Genomic DNA, 22,313 nt, shown 5'->3' with positions numbered 1-22,313 from the left:
AATATTGATTTTCAAAAAAATTTACAAAAATTGCCAATTTCATGACTTTCCTAAGATCTCCTAAGAATTGCAGAAACGTTTCTATGATTTATAAAACATTTTCTTATTTAATTAACAGTCCATGGAACCAGAAGTTAATACCTTATAGATAACTCACTAGCTAATTAAATATTATGTATATCTTTATAATCAAAGGAGGCGTGGCATCAATTACTTGTTGATGCGCAAATCCTCATTCTCTATACGCTAATCTGCAAAGCTGCGACGAATCGTATGGCTGCAGATTCGGTTTCATGCACGTGCATTACACGAGATTTTGATATTTTCTTATGTTTTTCTTTGCTTGAGTTGGACTTTGACGTAACCTTAGAGATACAATTTCATTGAATTAACTGTTTGTTGTTTTAATTTATTGAAATCAAACATAAACACATACTTTGAAATATATACTGTGAATTGGAATATACTTATATATTTGTAGTTATTTGGTAGCGTTATTCGGAATATTTCTAATTTATTGAAGTTATTATAGTTTGGAATATACTATTTTCAATTGTTTCATCAACTCTTGATATAAATGGAGGTACATTATACTGGTAAGTACAATGATAATTCATTTTTGATTTAATTTATTATCTTCCCTCCTTCCGATATAGCCCTCTCCATCAAATTTCCAGTTATAGTAATTTAATGATAGTCATATAAGTCAGCTTAAGTGTTAATATGCTAAACCGAACAGAAAATTCCGAGAAATCTGTACACAACTATTTTATTCGTATATTGGAAATTTTATTTCGCACGACTTTTATGCATTTATTTTATTGATAACTTTATTAAGCAAAAAAAAACATCCATAATACTTGCCTTTTTAACGGAAAAAATTCCAGGACAATTCACTTTTGTCAACTTTAAATATTTATTGACCGTTAATTTCAACTTCCTTCGCATGTAGATTATTTAATACCTACCACACCACATATTTAATCAAAATTATGAGAATTTAACAAGTCAGGTAATAGAATTTAATTGCCATTTTACATTTAGGAAAGAGATTTGTCAGAGTCTTTAACATTTATATCTGCAAGGTTCATGAGTTTATCGTATTTAGAAGTTATTTGGCATACATGTTATTACTATCATATAAGACTTACACATTATGGAATTGTTTTTGTTGGTCTCTAACTCGAATAATTACAGCGCCCCCTTACGGTCATTGTCCTCCAGAGTGATCGAAGTGATCGTAATATAACGACTGGATTATTCGGGATAGTTGGTCTCCGGTCAAATATCTTTTTTGTTCGATTATGTAATGGCACCCGACATGACCGGTATCAGTACATGGCCGGTATCAGTAGCAAAAGTAAAAAGTCACCATAGTCCGTTGCTTGAAATGAAAGTGACTCGGAATGTTCAATTTGTGGTTTTAGCCTACCCTAATGTTGAAACTAACTTGATCCAATTTTTTTAACATATATGACATGATTACAGTGTTATTATACCCTGCTGCCTATTTAACCCTTACTGTGTGTTCTTTGTGTATATGGGGATGAGGTGTGATCAGCTACCCTTTTTGTGGCCATTCATCATTATAATAAATGCTAGTCTGAAAAAAACCAATACAAATGTACTCATTTTCCATTTAACGCGACAACCTGCATCCAATCTTCAACATTACCCTAGTTGGTCTTATGTTTAGATAGGATTGTTTTTCTCATTAAAACCATTGATTTACACAAATTAATGCAAAAATACGAAATTTAGTATTTGCAATTTTATTGATTGTTCTCCCAATATTCGGCAACAGATATTTGAACATAAAACTTATAACTGGCATGACTGGGATAAATAGTTTCCAGATAAACGGATACTAAATTCTCACCCTCGAATTGGCGATTTTTGTCATCATTCTCAACCAAATCAACATTTCAGTCTGGAAGAGAGATGTCTCATTGACAATGATGTCAATCGTACCTCATCTTTATACAGCATTTTCTCACTTTCCATCATCAAATTTCTTAAGCATATACATTTGCTATTGGCTATGCAAATGAACACTTTTAGTTGGATAATTTAAACGTTTTTTTCCAATTTTCTCAAGTTTGATATCTAATGACAAATTTGAGTTCAAACTTACGTATCGTTATTGACTAGTATAGATTTTTAATGTAAATTTTCGATGATTGTTTTGAAAGTACAGCATAACAATTACTGTTCATATTCAGACAGACTGATCTTTGTCATTTGCTCAATGAACATATGCTTTTTTTGTGAGAAGGTTTAGTAAATATTTCTAATTGTAGGTGTTATCAAGATGCTTAGTCACTCGTCATATTGTTGACAGTTACAACACACCTTTAATTGAATTATATACATTTCTGATCATTTCTATATTATGCACTTATGTCTAGGATTTATAAGTTCGTCACTGAAAAATATTAAGGATGTTCGCTGCTCAGTTTCAAAATAAATAACTTTTCATAAAACTAGTATGCATTGATAGGGAATAAATTGAGGAATCAAAAAAGTAAAAAAAAATATAGGGGTCAATGTGCTTGTTTTCGAGATATTAGCCATTGGAATTTTGGCGGGAAAATGTTCTCTCTTGATTTTTTATAGCTTTATCATTGACCAGTTAAAGTTCTCAAATGCTATTAAAAAATAAATAAAATTTTATAAGACTTTTACAAATGACTTATAATTATACATATAAAAGATTTGTTAAAAGAAAAATGGGGGTTCATGGGGAAATTTTTTTAAGGCATTCAAATGGATAAAACCAGAGGATTCCGAAAATCTGACAAAAACATCCTTAACGTTTTACGGTTAGTATTAAAGAATTTGTGCGTTTTTCCCCAGTTAATGCTGGAAAACATTTGTAGAAATATGTACCACTAACATTTTTTCATCGCAAAACTGTTCACCTTATTTCTATGGAAAAAAAACTTTTAACACCCTCGTTCACAACTTGTTTTATTTCACCACAAAACAGACAACATTCTTGAGACAATTAACTCTTCGTTAAAACACTCGTTGAGAATATGTCTCAGATGTGATGTGCAATCGGTTTGCACTCGGAGGTCTAGGTAATGGGATGAAAATCAAATTGCATTTTTTAATAAAATTAATGTTCGTATAATCAACTTTCTAAGCGTGGAATTAATAAACATGGGCATGAGAATTAACAACAAACTTATATTTTCTTGATTAATGTTTGTGCTAAGGTATTGACTTTCGGCAATGACTGTACAAAAATACGATATTAGTACCCGAACACATTAAATCTTTGACACTACTAAGTGATGAACGACCTTGACTATACATATGAGGGTATTGCACGATTGGTTATAAGTATCTGGTTTGTCAATCTAATATGGTAAATCATGGGTGGGGAAAACCAACTTCTCGAAATTTCACTACTTTTACGGAATAAAGGAGTAGGTCCGGAAATTGCCGATTTTTGTCTCAAACTTTAGGTTCATCTGATTCAAAATTTTAAACACTTTTTACACACTTAAGTGTCTACTTCAGTCGATTCAATCAGTTTAAGTGAAAGATTTAAACAGATTTAGTCATTAAAGACGCCAAAATCATACCTATGAAAGATCTATCAAATATGTCACTTTTCAGATGGTTCTTGTTAAAAATGAAAGTGGCCGCATCCGTGTTCATTCTCAACCTTTACAATTTCTGTCTAAAAATAAACTCAAATGCTAAAATTGTTATGATTTCAGTTATTTAGCATGACTAAATGATGCTAGAACCCGATACATGTACATGTTACTGTTACTAACAGCCCATATTTATGTAGCAGAAGTATTTCTTCTTTCCAATAAATAGCTAAAAGTTGACATATAAACAATTTTGTAATTCTGCCATACTTTGGGGCCAAACAGGGGTCTTACCGGGCCATCCCCTTCGTGGCTGATATATACAAAAAGATGTTGTTTATTTATTGACTATTCATTTTGTATAATTGGACTAGTTGGAAAATTATTTCTTTACGGATGCCAGCAGAAACGCACATTGATTGAAGGTGTAATGCTGCTCATTGACTGTCCAATTAACTGTCGAATGTCGCAGTCAAAATTTACCAGACTCATTTCTGGACTTGACTATAGATATAGGCGAAAATCATTCAACACCAGTGTACATTATGTAGATTCGTACGTTTAGTACTTGACCACCCTGAAATTGTCAACATGTGGGTTCATTACATGTATATATTAGAAAGATCTGCTTAAATCTCCTTCTCTTCAAAGAAGTGTCAAAACCAATAATTCTCTTAACCAAGATGTGAGTCAAATATTAGTATACACAAACATAAGATAAGTGAGCTCATTCCACTGTGATTACAAATAAACATCTTCCTTCGTAAAAAAGATAAATTGACATTTTTGTCAGCTTGCTGATTATCGACTTTTTAATGTTTTTTTTTTTTTTTTTTATCTATACTGGTAATTACCGTAACAACATTACTGGTGGCTCCAAATCGCCTGTAATCGCTCACCTCACTTAATAGTAACTTAATTTTTACTGCAAAATACGTATAAAATGATTTACCTTTTCTTATTCTTTATTAATGCAAGTTAAGACTTCGTTTCTTGTATTTATACAGCCTCCTTTTGACATTGGTCGTCTATTGTTCTCTCAGGCGAGATTGTGCTATTTTGCAGTGTTTTCTCCTGTTTTTGAGGAGTATGTTGTCACAACTTTTTTGGAATTTTGGATCCTCAATGCTCTTCAACTTTGTACTTGTTTGGCTTTATAAATATTTCGATATGAGCGTCACTGATGAGTCTTTTGTAGACGAAACGCGCGTCTGGCGTACTAAATTATAATCCTGGTGCCCTTGATAACTATTGTCATATCTAAACAGTTGTAAAAATCTAGCATTTACTCTTGCATGTAAAATATAATTTTCTGAAGTGACTTTTTTTTTACTTATTTTATCTGTTTGTTTATCGAAAGTGGTACTTGTCAGCTATCTATCAGAACTGTTTTCTCTATTCGTACATTAGTTCGGTCATGGAAGTATTATATTATATCAATATACTACTGCCATGGTTCGGCCAAGTTTTCTAACAACTATATTGATGTGCCCTGTAATCATCTGAACATGCTAAATCTGTGTATTATTAGTGTGTTTTACGATGAGAAAATACTAATTAAAAGTTCTTTGCCCTTTATTGTTCGTTCATCCGTACATATTATTCCGAGTGAATGACAGATCTCCTTGCACTGTCTACAGCGGTTTTGATATCAAGAAATAATTCCGCGAAAACTGACTTTACTATGAAGACCAAGATTACCTTAAAAACACTTTTTTTGCAAAGGGTTTTGTTATAAGTTATAAAAGATTTGTGCCATATATATACTTCATATATCATCATAAAGTGCTAGAAAATTAATATGCAATGAAAAAGTTTGTTACATGAACTGTTTTTAAAGATGGAATCCAAATCATATATTCCTCACGGTGTTTTTTGGCATAATAATTTTCCGCGGTGTCGGCCATATTGCATTTTCTTATCTTCTACCGTTCTGAATGAGGACCATCGTTTGCATGGTGTCTATAACACTAACATACATCAAAGGTTATTATTTGAATAACATGGATTACACCCATGTTTACAAAGTCAAATTGCATGACAAAAGTCAATAGAACAAATCACTCCACAAAGAACTACTTTGTAAAACTTAAGATTAATAAAAAGAATGAAGCAAAAACGCTACTAGGGACTTGTTCTTAACTGTATTGTTTAAGGTACTACAGAAGCTCACAATAATTGATCATATGATAATGTGATAGCCATAGTAGATAATTATTTGTGTTCATGTAAATGTCATAAAGAATGGAAACAAACATGCTTATATTACTTCCCCATCAATTAATGTCAAAAGTAAAGAGTAGCCATGTAAAACAACAGAAGAAGTCTGTTTTGTATTGCTTTTAATTGTCGGAACAAACGCTAATGCTGGTCAACTTCATGTTTTCTGAAAGTTTAAAAACTAAAAAAACATTGCCAAACAATTTCTAATCAATAACAAAATAATTGTACTAGTCATTCGTTTTACATAAGATACATAGAAATACCTTTTCTCGTGTAAAAAAATAAGTTGACAATATAGCCGCCGGTTTGCTGAATAGAAAAACAATTTATTGAAGAGAGTAACATACAAGAATGCTTTGAAAACAAATTTATCCTTTAAAAGCATATTGAAATTTGAAATCTTATTCATTGATTTATTTTTTTAAACGAATGGAGCCTGTAATTCAGTAGTCGTCGTCTGTTGCTGTAAATCATATATTTGTTCGTTCATTATTTTGTAAATAAATCAGGCTGTAAGTATTCTCGTTTGAATTGTTTTTACATTTGTCATTTCGGGGTCTTTTATAGCTTATATGCGGTATGATTTTTGCTCGTTGTTAAAGGTCGTATGGTATTTCTATGTCATTTGGTCTCTTGTGTAGAGTTGTGTCATTGGCAATCATGCCACATCTTCTTATTCTTAAATAACTGAATTTCCCATTCAAGTTTCTAAACCTTTTGACTTCTGAGTGTATATAATTATTAAAATAGAGTTTGAAGATACCAAAGAGAGAATACAAAAAACTCACAATGCAAAGAGAAATCGACGAAATCAAACATGCAGTATCATCATCTATACCCTTAATTGACGCTTGCTCGATGTAACCTTACACAAATATTAAGAGCAACGGACAGTGTACGATAAACAGTATGACCAATGTGAATTCCGATTGAATACGCTGACTTTGAAGAGTTAACAACCTGTCTATCGTTCTAAGTTATCACTGCATGATAATGATGGTAATTGGTGGGTTATCTTCTATCAAAATAACAAAATTACCCACTTCAAAAACACAATAAATCAAGTGATAAGACGGTTTGAAAACAATGATAGCACTACTTATAACCGATGATAACAAAAGTTAATTAAGGGTTGACACATTAATTATCAATTTTAATTGACAATTATTCGACTTGTATTACACATTATCCTTTACACACCCCATCATACCGATAAGCTATGTTTAATATCATTTGCATTTGGAGACGACATACGTTTTAATAGTCAAAGATGCCATCGCATGCTCATTTATTTTGGCCCAATCCGCGAAAATTAATATGCAACTCAGTCATGTCAGTACAAAACACTGAAAGATCATTTACACAATTATCTGCAAATTCGAAATATAGTTAGTTCTGAAAATTCTAGATATCGTTCTGAAAATTATAGATATCGTAATGATTCATGCTCGAGGATTCATTTACTAAAGTGTAAAAATAAACGATAAAAGGGCAGTTTAAGTTTTGATATAAATTAAAAACAATAAACATGATAAAGTACTACATAACTTGTGGGCATTTGCTATCTGCTAACACGTGCACAAGACTCATAAAATTGATACATTTTATAAAGAGTGACATGCATATCTTAGTGTACTAATCACACCAGAGAGAAAAAAGCTGGCAACATAACCAAGACTTCACCAGAAGAATAAAAAGCATCAACATTAAGTTCTTCCGTCAGTTTATTGTTATTTCTTTTCAGCTACCTGTTAAGAGTATCAGGCAGTGATGTATTAATATAAAGCACCAATACACACATTTTGGCATTTTTCTGTTGAAGCAGAGTAACCGCACCCCTTGTCATTGAAAACAATGATTCTCATTTGTTCTTTTTTTTAATTGGAGCCTAAAAAGTATGAGTATGATCGTTATTTAATTTTCAAACTTTTCTGAAGTTTATAAAAATAATTAAGTACTTATTTACCCTTCACCAGGAACGTCAAAACCCGAATAATTAAAAGCCTTATTGAATTGTTACATTCAGTCTTAAGATTTTTTGTGAAACTCACTTCAAAAATTTAAAGATGGATATACACGTTAGGAGCTATATAACCTAAAGGTTACCCCACCATTATCGTGCTGAATAGTTGCAGGGTGGAAATTAATTGCGATTGAGTAGGTATAAGGGAGGTATATAATACGAGATGCACCTACAGTGGTATATATAAAATTTAGTCCTGGTATCTATGATGAGTTTATTTACAACCACTGGGTCGATGCCACTGCTGGTGGAGATTTATTTCCCCGAGGGTATCACAAGCCCAGTAGTCAGCACTCTTTGTGTTAACATGACATGAATTATCATTGATATTGTTATATTTATAAATTAACTGTTTACAAAATTTGAATTTTTTGAAATACTAAGGCTTTTCTTCCTCAGGCATAGATTACCTTAGCTGTATTTGGCAACACTTTTAGGAATTTTGGAGTAATGCTCTTCAACTTCGTACTTTATTTGACTTTTTATAACTTTTTTGGATTCGATCGTCACTGATGAGTCTTTTGTAGACGAAACGCGCGTCTGGCGTATATATAAAATTTAGTCCTGGTATCTATGATGAGTATATTTATTGCCTACTTAAAATTCTATAAATAAAACAATTGAATAAAGGAGAATGAAATGTGGTTCGGTATTACATCTACTTGAACGATGCACATGATTCGCTGCTGTATACCTTTTTTTAAAGCGAGGTAAAAACAAATATACACCTCGGATAAATGAGCCCTTTACAATAATACCTCCTGCTACTTGATTGTTCTAGAATGTATATCGCTAGAACAAAATTGGTACAGAAAAAAGAAACTTATCTTTAAGCTTCCACGCTTTTCAAACAATCTCAAATTAATGACTCTCGTCAAACTGAATTGAATCAGCAGATTTCTTCTTCCGCAATGTTAAGGTTCTGTAGGCATTCAAATGAAGATAGAGTAATTCATTAAATGATTGTATAGGCTTGTATGTATTGAGAATTATTTGTATCGCTTTTTGAAATTTACAAAGAATTGATTTTTTTGTATGCGGATTGTGTCCTGTTTCCCTCCTATCCTGCAAATATCAAATCTTAATCAAAACTTCAGTTCGCAACTAATAATATCTTCTTCACGCACTTATGTGACTTTCTGGTGTTTTTTTTTCTGATAGGAACCCTGCAAAATATGCTTTTTTTGTCAAAATTAATCGATAGTTTTGACTGATAATTAAAAGTGTATTTTATTGATCGAATGCTTAAAAGAATGATAAAGAACCCCGTGATCAAAATCAAATTTCCAATCTAGGAACTTATTATGTAAGGCAGATTTTGTCATAACACTGATAACATTTACCCTGACCACCCTATAAATCATCAGTGAGTGACTTCTTGGTATCATATTTTCAAGATACAGGAATTATACAATCATATCTTTCGTTTAGAATTGCAAATTATTCCCTGATAGATGAAAAGATGAAAACCATATGTATTGTGAACAGAGTGACCCTCGATCTAGCTGATTATAACGCAACACATGGTACGAATATCGCCGATAACAGTATTACATACAAACCAAGTACAACCTCCAACCTTTCATGTTACGAAAAAAATATTAATCCAATAAAAAGTTTATCCTTAATGTCGCACAATGTTTTGATATTATGCCCTTTCCTGATCTTTCTTGTCAACCACACCTTGACATTTTCTTATAATTTTTGGATTCATGTATTTCTGCAACACAAATTTATGTGTTTTAAATATATGTCTTTGTCAAAAAAGAATACATGTACATTATTTTAAAAGATAAGCTATATCAACCCTACATGTATCTATGTATGCAGTTTCCAAGATTTGATGTTTAACAATATTATTTAACAATTTTATACATTATATTTGATTTTCAGACATACTATAGTAAATGCAAAATCTCATTCGTTGTCAAAGTTTTGATATCTGTTAACATGATCGAATTATATATATCGGTTTACAGTTGTTACAATTCAAAGACCACATGTGTCTCTAAGTATTTTAAAAGTTGATCAGACCACAAGAGCGTATTACTATCCCTTTACAAGATTACACTGGCGGGAAAATCAAATAGATCAATTGGAACAAGAGAGATGGGTCACATTGCAGAAAATGGACTTTGCATTTTCTATAAATTTATCTATTACAGTTTCTAAGCTACAGTTATAACATAAGTAAAGTTGGTTATCTTATTAAAAGAAGGAAATAAAGATACGATTGTCAATGACACAATAAAAGGAAAAAAATGTAAACAACTGTCTTACTTTATTTGAACACTTGATATGTGTTCTAATACACAAACAATATAAATCTGACATTACTCTCTGTCAAATCTTTCACCAATAAAAATCAGCCCCTTTGGATTTCAAACTTGAATCTTACTCTTTTGATTTTATTTATTCTATAGGACGAGCAGTAAACAGTTATTCATATTTTTATAGTTCTGTTTATCAATTTCAGATTTCGTGTTTTTATTATTGTGCTGTAAAGGATTCACAGCCCAAAGAAGTGGTGAGTAAACATTTGCATACACAAATTACAATAAAGCGCTGATATCATTATGCTCCTGACGATATCACCAACAACATTAGTTGATACTCGGGAAAGCACGTGGCATTAGGTAAAAAAAAGGGGAAAACAGGATCAACTTCATGTTAAAGTATATACCGTAGCCAGGGGGGGGGGGGGGGGTTCGGGGGGTTCGGACGACCCCCCCCTTAAATCAAATAAGCACTGTTAAAGTCAACGTTTTGTTCAAATTGTGACTGTTAAAGTCCAGTTCATGAGACCAACGAACCCCCCTTGGAAATTCCTGGCTACGGGCCTGATAAGGCCATATATGATAGCTCGAAAACATAATCCGACTTCCTTCACATTATTGACTATTGACGTCTATAATATGCCATTGGTAATATGCATGTTAAATTTGCCACTAGACGTCAGCTATGTATTACCATCAGCTAGTTTTACCGGTTTGATTTATTAAAATTCAGAACCTTTTATCATTCATCGTCATGTTATGTGAGTAATCCTATATGTGACGGAGAGTAACACCATGTACTGTATTTTCTAAAGAATTACTCCAAAGTCGAACAATGCTATTCCTGAGAGTTTTAATAGACCGCTTACATCAGCACGCCACCCTGGCCAGTGTTAAATCATTTAAATCTTAAGACATCATTTACCAATGCGAATAATTGAAAGTGTTGTTTTTTTATTCTCCATATCAACTTTGTAACAGAAAACACAAAAAATGTCATCGATCTTTTGCTAATTGATGTGCCTATGAAACAAATTACGTACAAATTGCTATTAATTCATTATATACTATTACCATCTTCAAGATGTCTAGTTGCACCTGCATGTTAAAGTAAAGCATCTGGTAATCTAAGAGCTTCACTAAATATATTCTTAAATAATTTATAAGATTGAAATCTATCGCGATTTTAAAGAGATTTATGAAAAATAGAAAAATAATTAATCAAAAAATTGTAGATAAATAGTGTTACTAATTAGTAACATCTTCTGCTACCTAAATGTAACCATCGGTTTTAACTCACTCATGTTGAAACCAAAATGTAAGATGTAAATAAAAATAAATGTTTAAGAAAAACACAGAAAGTTTTGTCGCGTATACTTCATGGCGAGCTTGTCACTAAGTTTATCGAGATTCCGAGGTGGATTTGACTGCATTTTATGATCTCACATAGAAAAAGAAGTTCTATATCAATTAAACAGTAATGAGTTAAGCCCTTTTAAACTGATTTTTTTAGTTTGTTCTTATGCTTTGCTTCAACACAAATGTCCAAGAATAAGCGGCAAGTTCAGCGCTCACGAACATGTTTAATCCTGACACATTCTTAACGTGCATCTCCAAAGTCTGTAATTCAGTGGTTGTCGTTGTTTCGTGTCTGTCATTTTTGATTTTTCATGAATACTTTTGTTATAAATTAGACCGTAAATTTTCTCAATTGAATTGGTTCACGTTTACATGTCAGGACTGTTTATAGCTGAATTTACGGTATTTTTTTTTCTCATTGTTGATGGTCGTACGGTGACATTTGATTGCTATCTTCATTTTAACTTTGATGGATAAATACACCAATGATATAATCATTAAAATGCTGTTTTTTTAATCGATAACTTATTTGTTAAGTTGGTGGAATGCATACTAATTATGCCTCACTACTGGTCGACAAGTATGCAGAATTCATTCATTATCTCCTCACAATCAGAAAGGAAAACATTTTGCAAAGTTCATCAATTTCAGTTTCAGAGATATGGATGAAGTTTTGTCACTCACTAACCCACTTTGAAATGAGTTGCTTACATGTCATATATCCCAGTGAATTTGAAATTAAGGATACTATTGAATTCAAAGTGGTAGGTCTTCTTCATCTGTTAATCTCTGTATCTATGATGAGTTTGTTCATATCTTGATATTTTTTTTTAAATTGACACCGATGGACGACCTCAAATAATAACTTATGAATAGCGTGATGATTTCTATTTTCGAAATCGCTAATTCCCCATACCCCATGCAGGAGTAACATTACCTCTGCGCCATCAAAACGCTGTCACACATCTCAGTTGACATCTCAGTTCACATGTTTCACATTTGTATATGTTAACAGGGATGTAATCCTTACACGAAAGACATAGTTGTATGGAAGAACGATAGCAATCAAAACTACACAATATTTACGGTAACAATCACCAATTGGTTGACCGATAAGATTTTTCGAATCTCAACTCATTATAGATATATACTTAGCAGTCTTAGTTTTTTTAGATATCAGTATGTTCATATGATGTTTAAATTTAATGATGATGTCCTATTTCAGTTTGTGAAATGTTTACTGAGTAGGAGTTCGCATGGTGTGTGATGCAAGTATAACAGGAGACGCTTTGGCTTTCGATGCACACTTAATTTCTTTTGAAGTTCAATCGATGCCATCAGTTTTTGATTGTTACCATGATTTGTCTCTTCCTTATCACTTTACTAGATTTAAACATCGGTTAACTACTGTTGCCTTAATTTGTCTCTTCCTGATCACTTTACTAGATTTAAACATCGGTTAACTACTGTTGCCTTAATTTGTCTCTTCCTGATCACTTTACTAGATTTAAACATCGGTTAACTACTGTTGCCTTAATTTGTCTCTTCCTTATCACTTTACTAGATTTAAACATCGGTTAACTAATGTTGCCTTAATTTGTCTCTTCCTTATCACTTTACTAGATTTAAACATCGGTTAACTACTGTTGCCTTAATTTGTCTCTTCCTGATCACTTTACTAGATTTAAACATCGGTTAACTACTGTTGCCTTAATTTGTCTCTTCCTGATCACTTTACTAGATTTAAACATCGGTTAACTACTGTTGCCTTAATTTGTCTCTTCCTGATCACTTTACTAGATTTAAACCTCGGTTAACTACTGTTGCCTTAATTTGTCTCTTCCTTATCACTTCACTAGATTTAAACATCGGTTAACTAATGTTGCCTTAATTTGTCTCTTCCTTATCACTTTACTAGATTTAAACATCGGTTAACTACTGTTGCCTTAATCTGTCTCTTCCTGATCACTTTACTAGATTTAAACATCGGTTAACTACTGTTGCCTTAATTTGTCTCTTCCTGATCACTTTACTAGATTTAAACATCGGTTAACTACTGTTGCCTTAATTTGTCTCTTCCTTATCACTTTACTAGATTTAAACATCGGTTAACTAATGTTGCCTTAATTTGTCTCTTCCTTATCACTTTACTAGATTTAAACATCGGTTAACTACTGTTGCCTTAATTTGTCTCTTCCTGATCACTTTACTAGATTTAAACATCGGTTAACTACTGTTGCCTTAATTTGTCTCTTCCTGATCACTTTACTAGATTTAAACATCGGTTAACTACTGTTGCCTTAATTTGTCTCTTCCTGATCACTTTACTAGATTTAAACCTCGGTTAACTACTGTTGCCTTAATTTGTCTCTTCCTTATCACTTCACTAGATTTAAACATCGGTTAACTAATGTTGCCTTAATTTGTCTCTTCCTTATCACTTTACTAGATTTAAACATCGGTTAACTACTGTTGCCTTAATCTGTCTCTTCCTGATCACTTTACTAGATTTAAACATCGGTTAACTACTGTTGCCTTAATTTGTCTCTTCCTGATCACTTTACTAGATTTAAACATCGGTTAACTACTGTTGCCTTAATTTGTCTCTTCCTTATCACTTTACTAGATTTAAACATCGGTTAACTAATGTTGCCTTAATTTGTCTCTTCCTGATCACTTTACTAGATTTAAACATCGGTTAACTACTGTTGCCTTAATTTGTCTCTTCCTGATCACTTTACTAGATTTAAACATCGGTTAACTACTGTTGCCTTAATTTGTCTCTTCCTTATCACTTTACTAGATTTAAACATCGCTTAACTACTGTTGCCTTAATTTGTCTCTTCCTTATCACTTTACTAGATTTAAACATCGGTTAACTAATGTTGCCTTAATTTGTCTCTTCCTGATCACTTTACTAGATTTAAACATCGGTTAACTACTGTTGCCTTAATTTGTCGCTTCCTTATCAATTGAACAGAATAAAAGATGTTGAGGACGGTAAAAGTGGAGGTTTGTGGAAAATCTGGTTTATGATGTAAAGTGGTATATATTTTTTTTATTAAGACTCAGTTTTTTATTACAACTGATATAATTATCATTGTGAAGTAAGAAGTAAGTGGAGCTCAAAGTCCCAAAAAAGGTTAGGGAACAAAACATGGTGTCTGCGCTGACACCACAAGCCCCAGGCAATATATGATATTTGAGTGGAGAGACATTGAACAGAGATGGAAAGAATAAAATATTAACAAGACCTTCAATGAGCAGCTGGTAAAATTACAGATAGAATAAGCTATTGCTCCAACGAATTTTACAATGATTCATTGATAAGGTTGAATTGACAATAAGAACCGAATTATAAATCCAAAACTGGATTTTTCAGACATATGAATAGCAAAATCAAGAAAGTGTACAAGTAAACATAAAATTCATTTGAGATTGAAATATTTAGTTCCTGTCATGCCTTAAAAAGTTATCAAATGTACCAGGCTTATAATTTTATACGCGTTTCGTCTACATAAGACTCATCGGTGACACTAAGATCAAAATTGTTATAAAGCCAAACAAGTGCAAAGTTTGAATGGAGAGACATAGAATAGAGGTGGTGGGAATGTGAATAAGACCTTCAACGAGCAGCTGAAGAAATTACAGAAAGAATAAGCTATTGCTCTAACTAGTTTTACATTGATTCATTAATAAGGTTGAATTTACAACAAGAACCAAATTATAAATCCAAAACTGGATTTTCAGACAAATGAATAGAAAAATTCAGAAAAGTGTGTTTTCTGAAACATTAAATGCATTTGAGACTTAATTATCTATAGTTCCTGCCATGTCTTATAGCTATTCCAAGTGCACAGGTGTGTCTGTAAATTCGACCCTATTAGCAAAAAGATTATGATGAACATTAAAAATAGTAAACACGACGTTTTTGATTATTGTACACCTAAAGTCAGACATGCTTTCGATAACTTTATTCTGTTTTGCCTTCGATGATTGTATACTGTCTTTGAGCAATTGTTCCATTGTCGATTTTTTAAAAAGGCATACTCATAATTTGATAAGACAACTAGAACACACCCGTGATATCGCGGGTCCATGACTGAATTAAAGTATATAACTATGCGCAAGCCTCATCTTAGTATTAGTACTGTCATCTGATAAAGTCATGCCGATTATAAGATACACAATTTTCTCTGCTTTCAAATCTTTCTGTTTGAACCCGTCGAACTGGAACTTATCAATTATTGGTAATATTAATTATTTGGAAAACAAAAGGTCCTGGAATGGAGTATTTTTTAATCAACAGCATTGTCCTATATTAGTTATAAATAAAGATGAATTCTTTGATTCGCTGTTTTACGTCATGCCCGCTAACAAATTGAAACTTATTTTTAGTCCAGATTTTTAGTATTCGTATTGTTATCTTAGAAAGTCTTACGGATTAAAATACTACAATAGGTAACAATTTGACAATTTAGTAGTGTCAACCCTGTGATTATATATCACGTGTATATAGCATATTAATCCTGAATAGATCGTTTGGTGGTGCGCCTGTCAGATGCGGAAAGGTACAGATAAGGTAATAGGTAACAGGTGATTATACTATTGGTATCAGTATCGGACTCGACCCGGAACTTCCTAATTATTGGCAATATTAATTACGTGGAAAACAAAAAAGGCCTGGAGTGGTGTCATTTTTAATCTGCACCTTTGTACTATATTAGTTGTATATAAAGTTGAATTCTTTGATTCGTCGTTTTTACGTGATGACGGCTGACAAATTGGACCTCGTAATTTTAGTATTATAGATTGAAAGTTCAAGTGAAACCTTGACCCCAATTTTGAATGTTTCGAAGAGCTCAAAAGTTTATTTTATATTCGTATTCTGTACTTGGATGTTTACTTTTATTGGAGTATTCAAACGATTTCTTTTCATACATTTGATAGTTACGTGATGGTAAAAATATACATATTTTATTGAAAATTAATTCAAAGATGCAGAATATACCGAGGGGGGGGGGGGGGTTAGAAACATAAGAACAACAGTTTGCAACAGAAATTTAAAAAAAAAAACGTAGAAACAAACCACTAATGAGAAAACTTAAGATTGATCAGCACAAACCCAATTACTCCGGGCGGATCAACAGTTCTTACACCCGTCATGATACTCCTGTTTGAATACTTTGATGTATCCTATCATGTGATTACGCACCATACAATACATATGGCGATTTCGTTAATGTCTCTTGTTTAATCCTAAACCATCTTTAAATGGTAAATTCTGTTATTTTAACTGTTGACCAAACATGATGGTTCGACATGCAAATTTTCTTGGTATAGACACTGACTTCCTGGCTTTACGTGAGAAGAATGCAGAAACATGTTAACATAATCACAATTTTTATGAATATAACCATCTAACATTAAAATAAATAAAAAGCACCTGCGTACATTAATAGAGTTTAAAACCAAAATTAAAACTCGTTTTGATAAAACACGGTCGCTATCAGAAATACAGCTGTGCCCTGTGTTTTTCACAGAACCTTTTCTCCCATTGGTCCTTGAAAAGTGGTAACTGATATTAAATTGACTTCATTAAAAAAGGAACTTGTATCAAGTGATTGACTCTGGAATTGCATTTCCTGTAATCTATCATTTGTGTCAACACCTACAAAAGTTTTACATTTTTTTTTACATAATAAGATTTGTTATCTCGCATTATGTAAACCTTTAGGTGTTTTTACAAACATTTATTACATATTTAAGAGATAACTGTTTGTCTCACAAGTAAACTGTGCATGCTTACTACCTACATTAACATAGCAGTCCTCAAGAATAATGTTTTATAAATTAATGCAAAGTTTGGCGTGTATAGCTATGAGGGGTACGGTGGTAAAATTCCTTAAAATTGGGTTCATTCTTTTCAATAATTAAAAGAAGTATACTTGATGTAAAAAATAATGATATATGAATAATAATAGAAAAATACTCGTCATCGCATGGATTACCATCATTTGTTTTTTTTTTATATAATATTATGTGCACTTGAGTATATCATTTCGTCAGTTGATGTCTCACCTTACGATCGTCATCCCATATACCAGAACCATGTAATTCTTTCAACCACTTTGCTTTGCTGCACCGTCATTGATGGTCTTTTGGAGTCATATAAAAAATGTCAAAATGTCATTTAGAATTTGCAAAAAAATCCTGATATGGAGGTATAATACTCTCAAACATCGGCATACGTATAGAAAGATGTTAAATATGTTTCAAACTGTTTGTACTTTGTATCTTATTGTTGCCGTCTGAAATGGCTGGTATTGCACTTTGCTACTTGTGAGCCAATTTTCTGTAAAATGAACATTCTCCTTATTCATTTTTTCTCTATATTTCTTAATATTTACAGAAAGTCCAGGTTCACTGACACTTTCTGATCAACCAGAGATAAGTGATTCTGTACCTCCAAGATGTTGGAATTTCACTTATGGAGACCCGTCTGAAATGGAGTTTTTTAGTCCGAACTTTCCTAGCAATTATTCTACGAACCTGAATTGTGCCCGTTATATTGAAGGTAAATTTGTTATTTACATATCTGTGTTAGGTAATATATTGGTTTTATGAATCGTTTTTTACCTTGTATACATGATTATAGCTGGAACAAAGTTCATGTTCATTAGATCTACAAATGTATCTCATCTTTTTTTTTTTTATTTCAAAACTGTTTCTGTCCCTGCAATGTAACAGTGATTGTTAATAAAAAAAAATACCCAGAAAATTGTTTTTATCAAAAACTTTATCGGACTTTTCAAGAAATAGAATCTCATCCTATTTTTCTCGAAACTTGGATGAACTTGGACGGAAATTATTTTTGTTCTTTGAACAAGTTTTTGACCAAAAACTGTGTATGTGACAACCGATTATGTGCACCAAGTTTACCTGGTCAAAGAAAAGTTTGACAAATTTTAGTAAATTCCATATTATTTTATATATTTGCTTCTGTTTTGTAAGCACTAATACAATCTAGATACAAAACAAATTCTGAAACAAAGACGGATTTTGAACAAACTACTGACTCTTCTGTTTGTTGTAAATGAACCCAGGGTTGCGTTTAGTATCGGCTACATATATCTACATAGGGCTACGTACATTTTTGACTACTGAACGTGAAGCTAGCTTATCTGCTAAAAAAAAGTAAAATCACAAAAATACTGAATTCCGAGGAATATCAAAACGAAAAGTTCCTAGTTAAAAGGCAAAATCAAAAGCTCAAACACATCAGACGAATGGATAACAACTGTCATATTTCTGACAGGATAGAACTTGGTTTTATAACTAGCTAAACTGTTCACTTGTATGACAGTCGCTTCCAATTCCATTATATTGACAAACGATGCGTGAACAAAACAAACAGACATTGTCACATAATAGGTAAAAAATGTAAAAAAAAAAGGTACAGCAGTCAACATTGTGTTATAATCTTAATCACTAAAAAATAAAAACAAAATAGATCTAAAGAGCAGATAGACTAGCTGCACGTTCAGTGGTACAAAAATTAGGTAGCCCTATGTAGCTGCTACGATATTGAACGCAACCCTGGGTCAATGAAACAAAGATAAAGATATAGATAAATTATGATGAATAACTCTATGAATAAATTTGACATTTTTGATGAATTGCGGCTAATATACATGGTGGGAGTAAGACAGTAATGGAGTCTGAAACTAGATGATGTGATATGAAACATGTCACATTTGCTTTTCATAATGATTTCACATTGAATTATTGTTGATCTATAATGTTTGTATACAAAATTATAATCCTGGTACCTTTGATAACTATTTGTTTGATGCATACCGATACCTAAAATTCTCAACGTTACCACAGCTTGAAAAAAGGTCAATGAAGGTGAGGGCGTATGAAACGTGGTGATTTAGCATATTCTATAATTAGAAGGCATCTGCATAAGTCAAATATTGACTTGTCTTTCATAGTTTTTGGAATGGCCACTGGAGCTTGAAAAAAAAGCAATGTCAAAAGTTTCAGTGCCGAAGTCCATGATGATTTTTGATCTAGTATAGATATTTCAGTTTATAAATATACGTCATTTAAATTTTCCAGCAGATGAGTTTTATGAGCACTATTTTAATTAAGTGGAGAAAACATGGCAAATTTATCAATAAGTTCAGATTAATTGTAACATATGATACTTTTAGCTGCACACCAGATGCAGGGTAAACTGTTTTTTACGTAATTGAACATTTGGTATATATTTTAAGGCTGTGGTTACGACGTGATTGCCTGTTTCAAAAGTCTGAATCCGAATTTATCTTAGCACAACGATCCATGACTGACTAAAGTCTGATTTGACTGCCACGTGACTCAGCCAGGTGCTCACAGTATAATGTTAATTTTAAAACAATTTTCAAACCCCAAGCGTATCTAACTGTTGAAATAATTTCATTAAAATCAGAGGCGATAAGAATAAAATCAAGGAAAACCACTCGCATTTCTTTCATCAGTCCATGGGGAAGTGTGGACAGATGGTTTCGTTCTTTGTCAGTTAAAAAGATTATACTTTCACAAGATGTTTCAGATGAAAATCAAACGATTAGGGTTGATTTGCAACACAAATATATAACACACTTAAACAAGATTCCATATTTTTGTGTTGTGAAAAACCATTAATACCCATCTCTTATTACAGAATGTATATAGCTTTGATTTACTGATCCAAACTTTACTCAATAATAAAATGTCCCTTTTAATTCCCATTGTACAAATGCAAATAGCGTGTATATATATATATGCATTCGAAGTTTGAATGAGATTCTTCTATAATGTTTTCTCCCTCAAACTTAACAGTTTGATGACGAAACATTATGTCAAGAATGAACGTCCTCTCATTCAGTTGTCAAATTTAATTTACCTAAACGTTATATATCATATATATTTAGTTATCAAAGCAGGGTTGAATGTTTGTATGACAAACTCGTTACTTACGGAAATGAAAAAAAAACCAGGTCATATATATTTCATGCACATTGCACATTTCATGCACATTTAATGTTATTGAAACATGTGATACATATTTCATGCACATTTCATGCTATTGAAATATGTATGCACATTTCATGCTATTGAAACATGTCATACATATTTCATGCACATTTCATGCTATTGAAACATGTCATACATATTTCATGCACATTTCATGCTACTGAAACATGTCATACATATGCTATTGAAACATGTCATACATATGCTATTGAAACATGTTCTACGTATGCTATTGGAACATGTCACTAATATGCTATTAAAACATGTCATACATATGTAATTGAATCATGTCGTACCTTTTTAATATTATACTGTATGATCAACGTGTTAACATTAACAACATGAATTATATAAAGCTGTTAATGTTCAAATCAAAGGTTATCATCCACATAGGACACACATATAAGATAAGCAGATGAATAAGCGTGCATGACAACTAAGCTAAAAGTCTATAAGCAGCTTTACCATAAAGTATTAAAACAGCAAAATAAAACACAAATTGATGACAGAGAAAGTACAATATAAAATTTCCAAGCAGCAAAATAAAATATTAAACACACATTAAGGAAACGCATTGCAATAAAATAGTCACAATTGCTTTTGGACAACGTATTTTCCACTTCATAATTTCATTGAGAACTTCGAATTTACAACCATTTGTGCACGACCGCAAACAAATCTTGGGGTCGTACAATAGCGGTATGATACATTGTATTATTGTACTCTATTGTTTTCATACATGCACGTATGGTGTTATAACTGAATTATGATTGAATCGTTGGCATCGCCCCTGACGGAAAAAAAACCACACTAAGATCTGAAAAATATGTTTGACTTTGGATGGTAGTGAGGTTGCATAAAAATAATTCTGTGTAATCAAACTGATAAACAGGAGCCTTACTCAAGATTCAAAGAACATTCTAACCACACGAATTGTTTATATTAGTCAAATAAATAAGATGTCGGATGAAAATTGTAAAGAGATTACCTGAGTTTTTGGTTAAATAATCGAATGTTGTTCTTTAACATTTATCTTAATCTGTTAATTCTAAGTTTAAAATAATTGAACCGACGCGTGCCGGAAACTTCAAATGTAAACAGGAGTCTGCTTTTTCATAGTAGGTGGTCATTTTCTTCTATGAAATTTTTCCAAACTCTTACCATTACAACAGGAACATAGTTATTGCATGTATTATAAATAAAAGAGCGTAAGACCGATTGATTGTATATTATTTACACCAATATATTGTTGTTAATTTGCAACAGGATAGTTATTTTCTACGATGGCCGAAGTGAGCCGACAAAAATGCTATTTAAAACTTGTATAGTACTGTACAGAAAGTTTGTACAATGTACTATCTTGTTGTTTTACTTCCGGGTAAAAAGATAGTACTCTGTACAGAAAGTGAGTACACCTTTTAGGGTATGTTCGACTTTAGTGACTCAGCACGAGGTATTTTGGAATTTACAGGTTGGTTTGAACATTTTGTAAAAAATAAACACTAGCACATCATACTAAAGCAAATGAGTAATCTATGTTTCAAAACAAAAACCTCTGTATAAAAGGCTGTGGATTTTTTATAAAAATCTTGGTTTAATTGCCACTAAGTACTCTTTTTCTATTAAATAAAATGAAACAGTAAATAATAATGCTTTGCATCAAGTTTCCCCTTGGTGTATGTACAAAATGGCCTATCTCTATTATTCGTTATATCTGTAGTTTTGATACAATTGAAGTTTGAAAAATTCTTACAAAAATGG

The 22,313-nt window shown here is 32.1% G+C and overlaps 1 protein-coding gene across 1 annotated transcript in view; it reads left to right on the top strand.

The window, feature by feature from the left end:
• Nucleotides 1-239: 239 nt before the first annotated feature.
• Nucleotides 240-22,313, top strand: part of LOC143079737 (neuropilin and tolloid-like protein 2) — a 34,671-nt gene continuing 12,597 nt past the window's right edge. Inside the window, exons 1-3 of the mRNA XM_076255290.1 lie at nt 240-596; nt 10,331-10,381; nt 17,902-18,066. Coding sequence (XP_076111405.1) covers nt 578-596; nt 10,331-10,381; nt 17,902-18,066 — 235 coding nt within the window. The 5' untranslated portion in view covers nt 240-577. The remainder of the gene's footprint in view (nt 597-10,330; nt 10,382-17,901; nt 18,067-22,313) is intronic.

This window comes from Mytilus galloprovincialis, chromosome 6, assembly GCF_965363235.1.
Source record: "Mytilus galloprovincialis chromosome 6, xbMytGall1.hap1.1, whole genome shotgun sequence".
Taxonomy (NCBI): domain Eukaryota; kingdom Metazoa; phylum Mollusca; class Bivalvia; order Mytilida; family Mytilidae; genus Mytilus; species Mytilus galloprovincialis.
The sequence above is the reverse complement of the archived record's forward strand: the minus strand, read 5'-3'. Positions and strand labels throughout refer to the sequence as shown.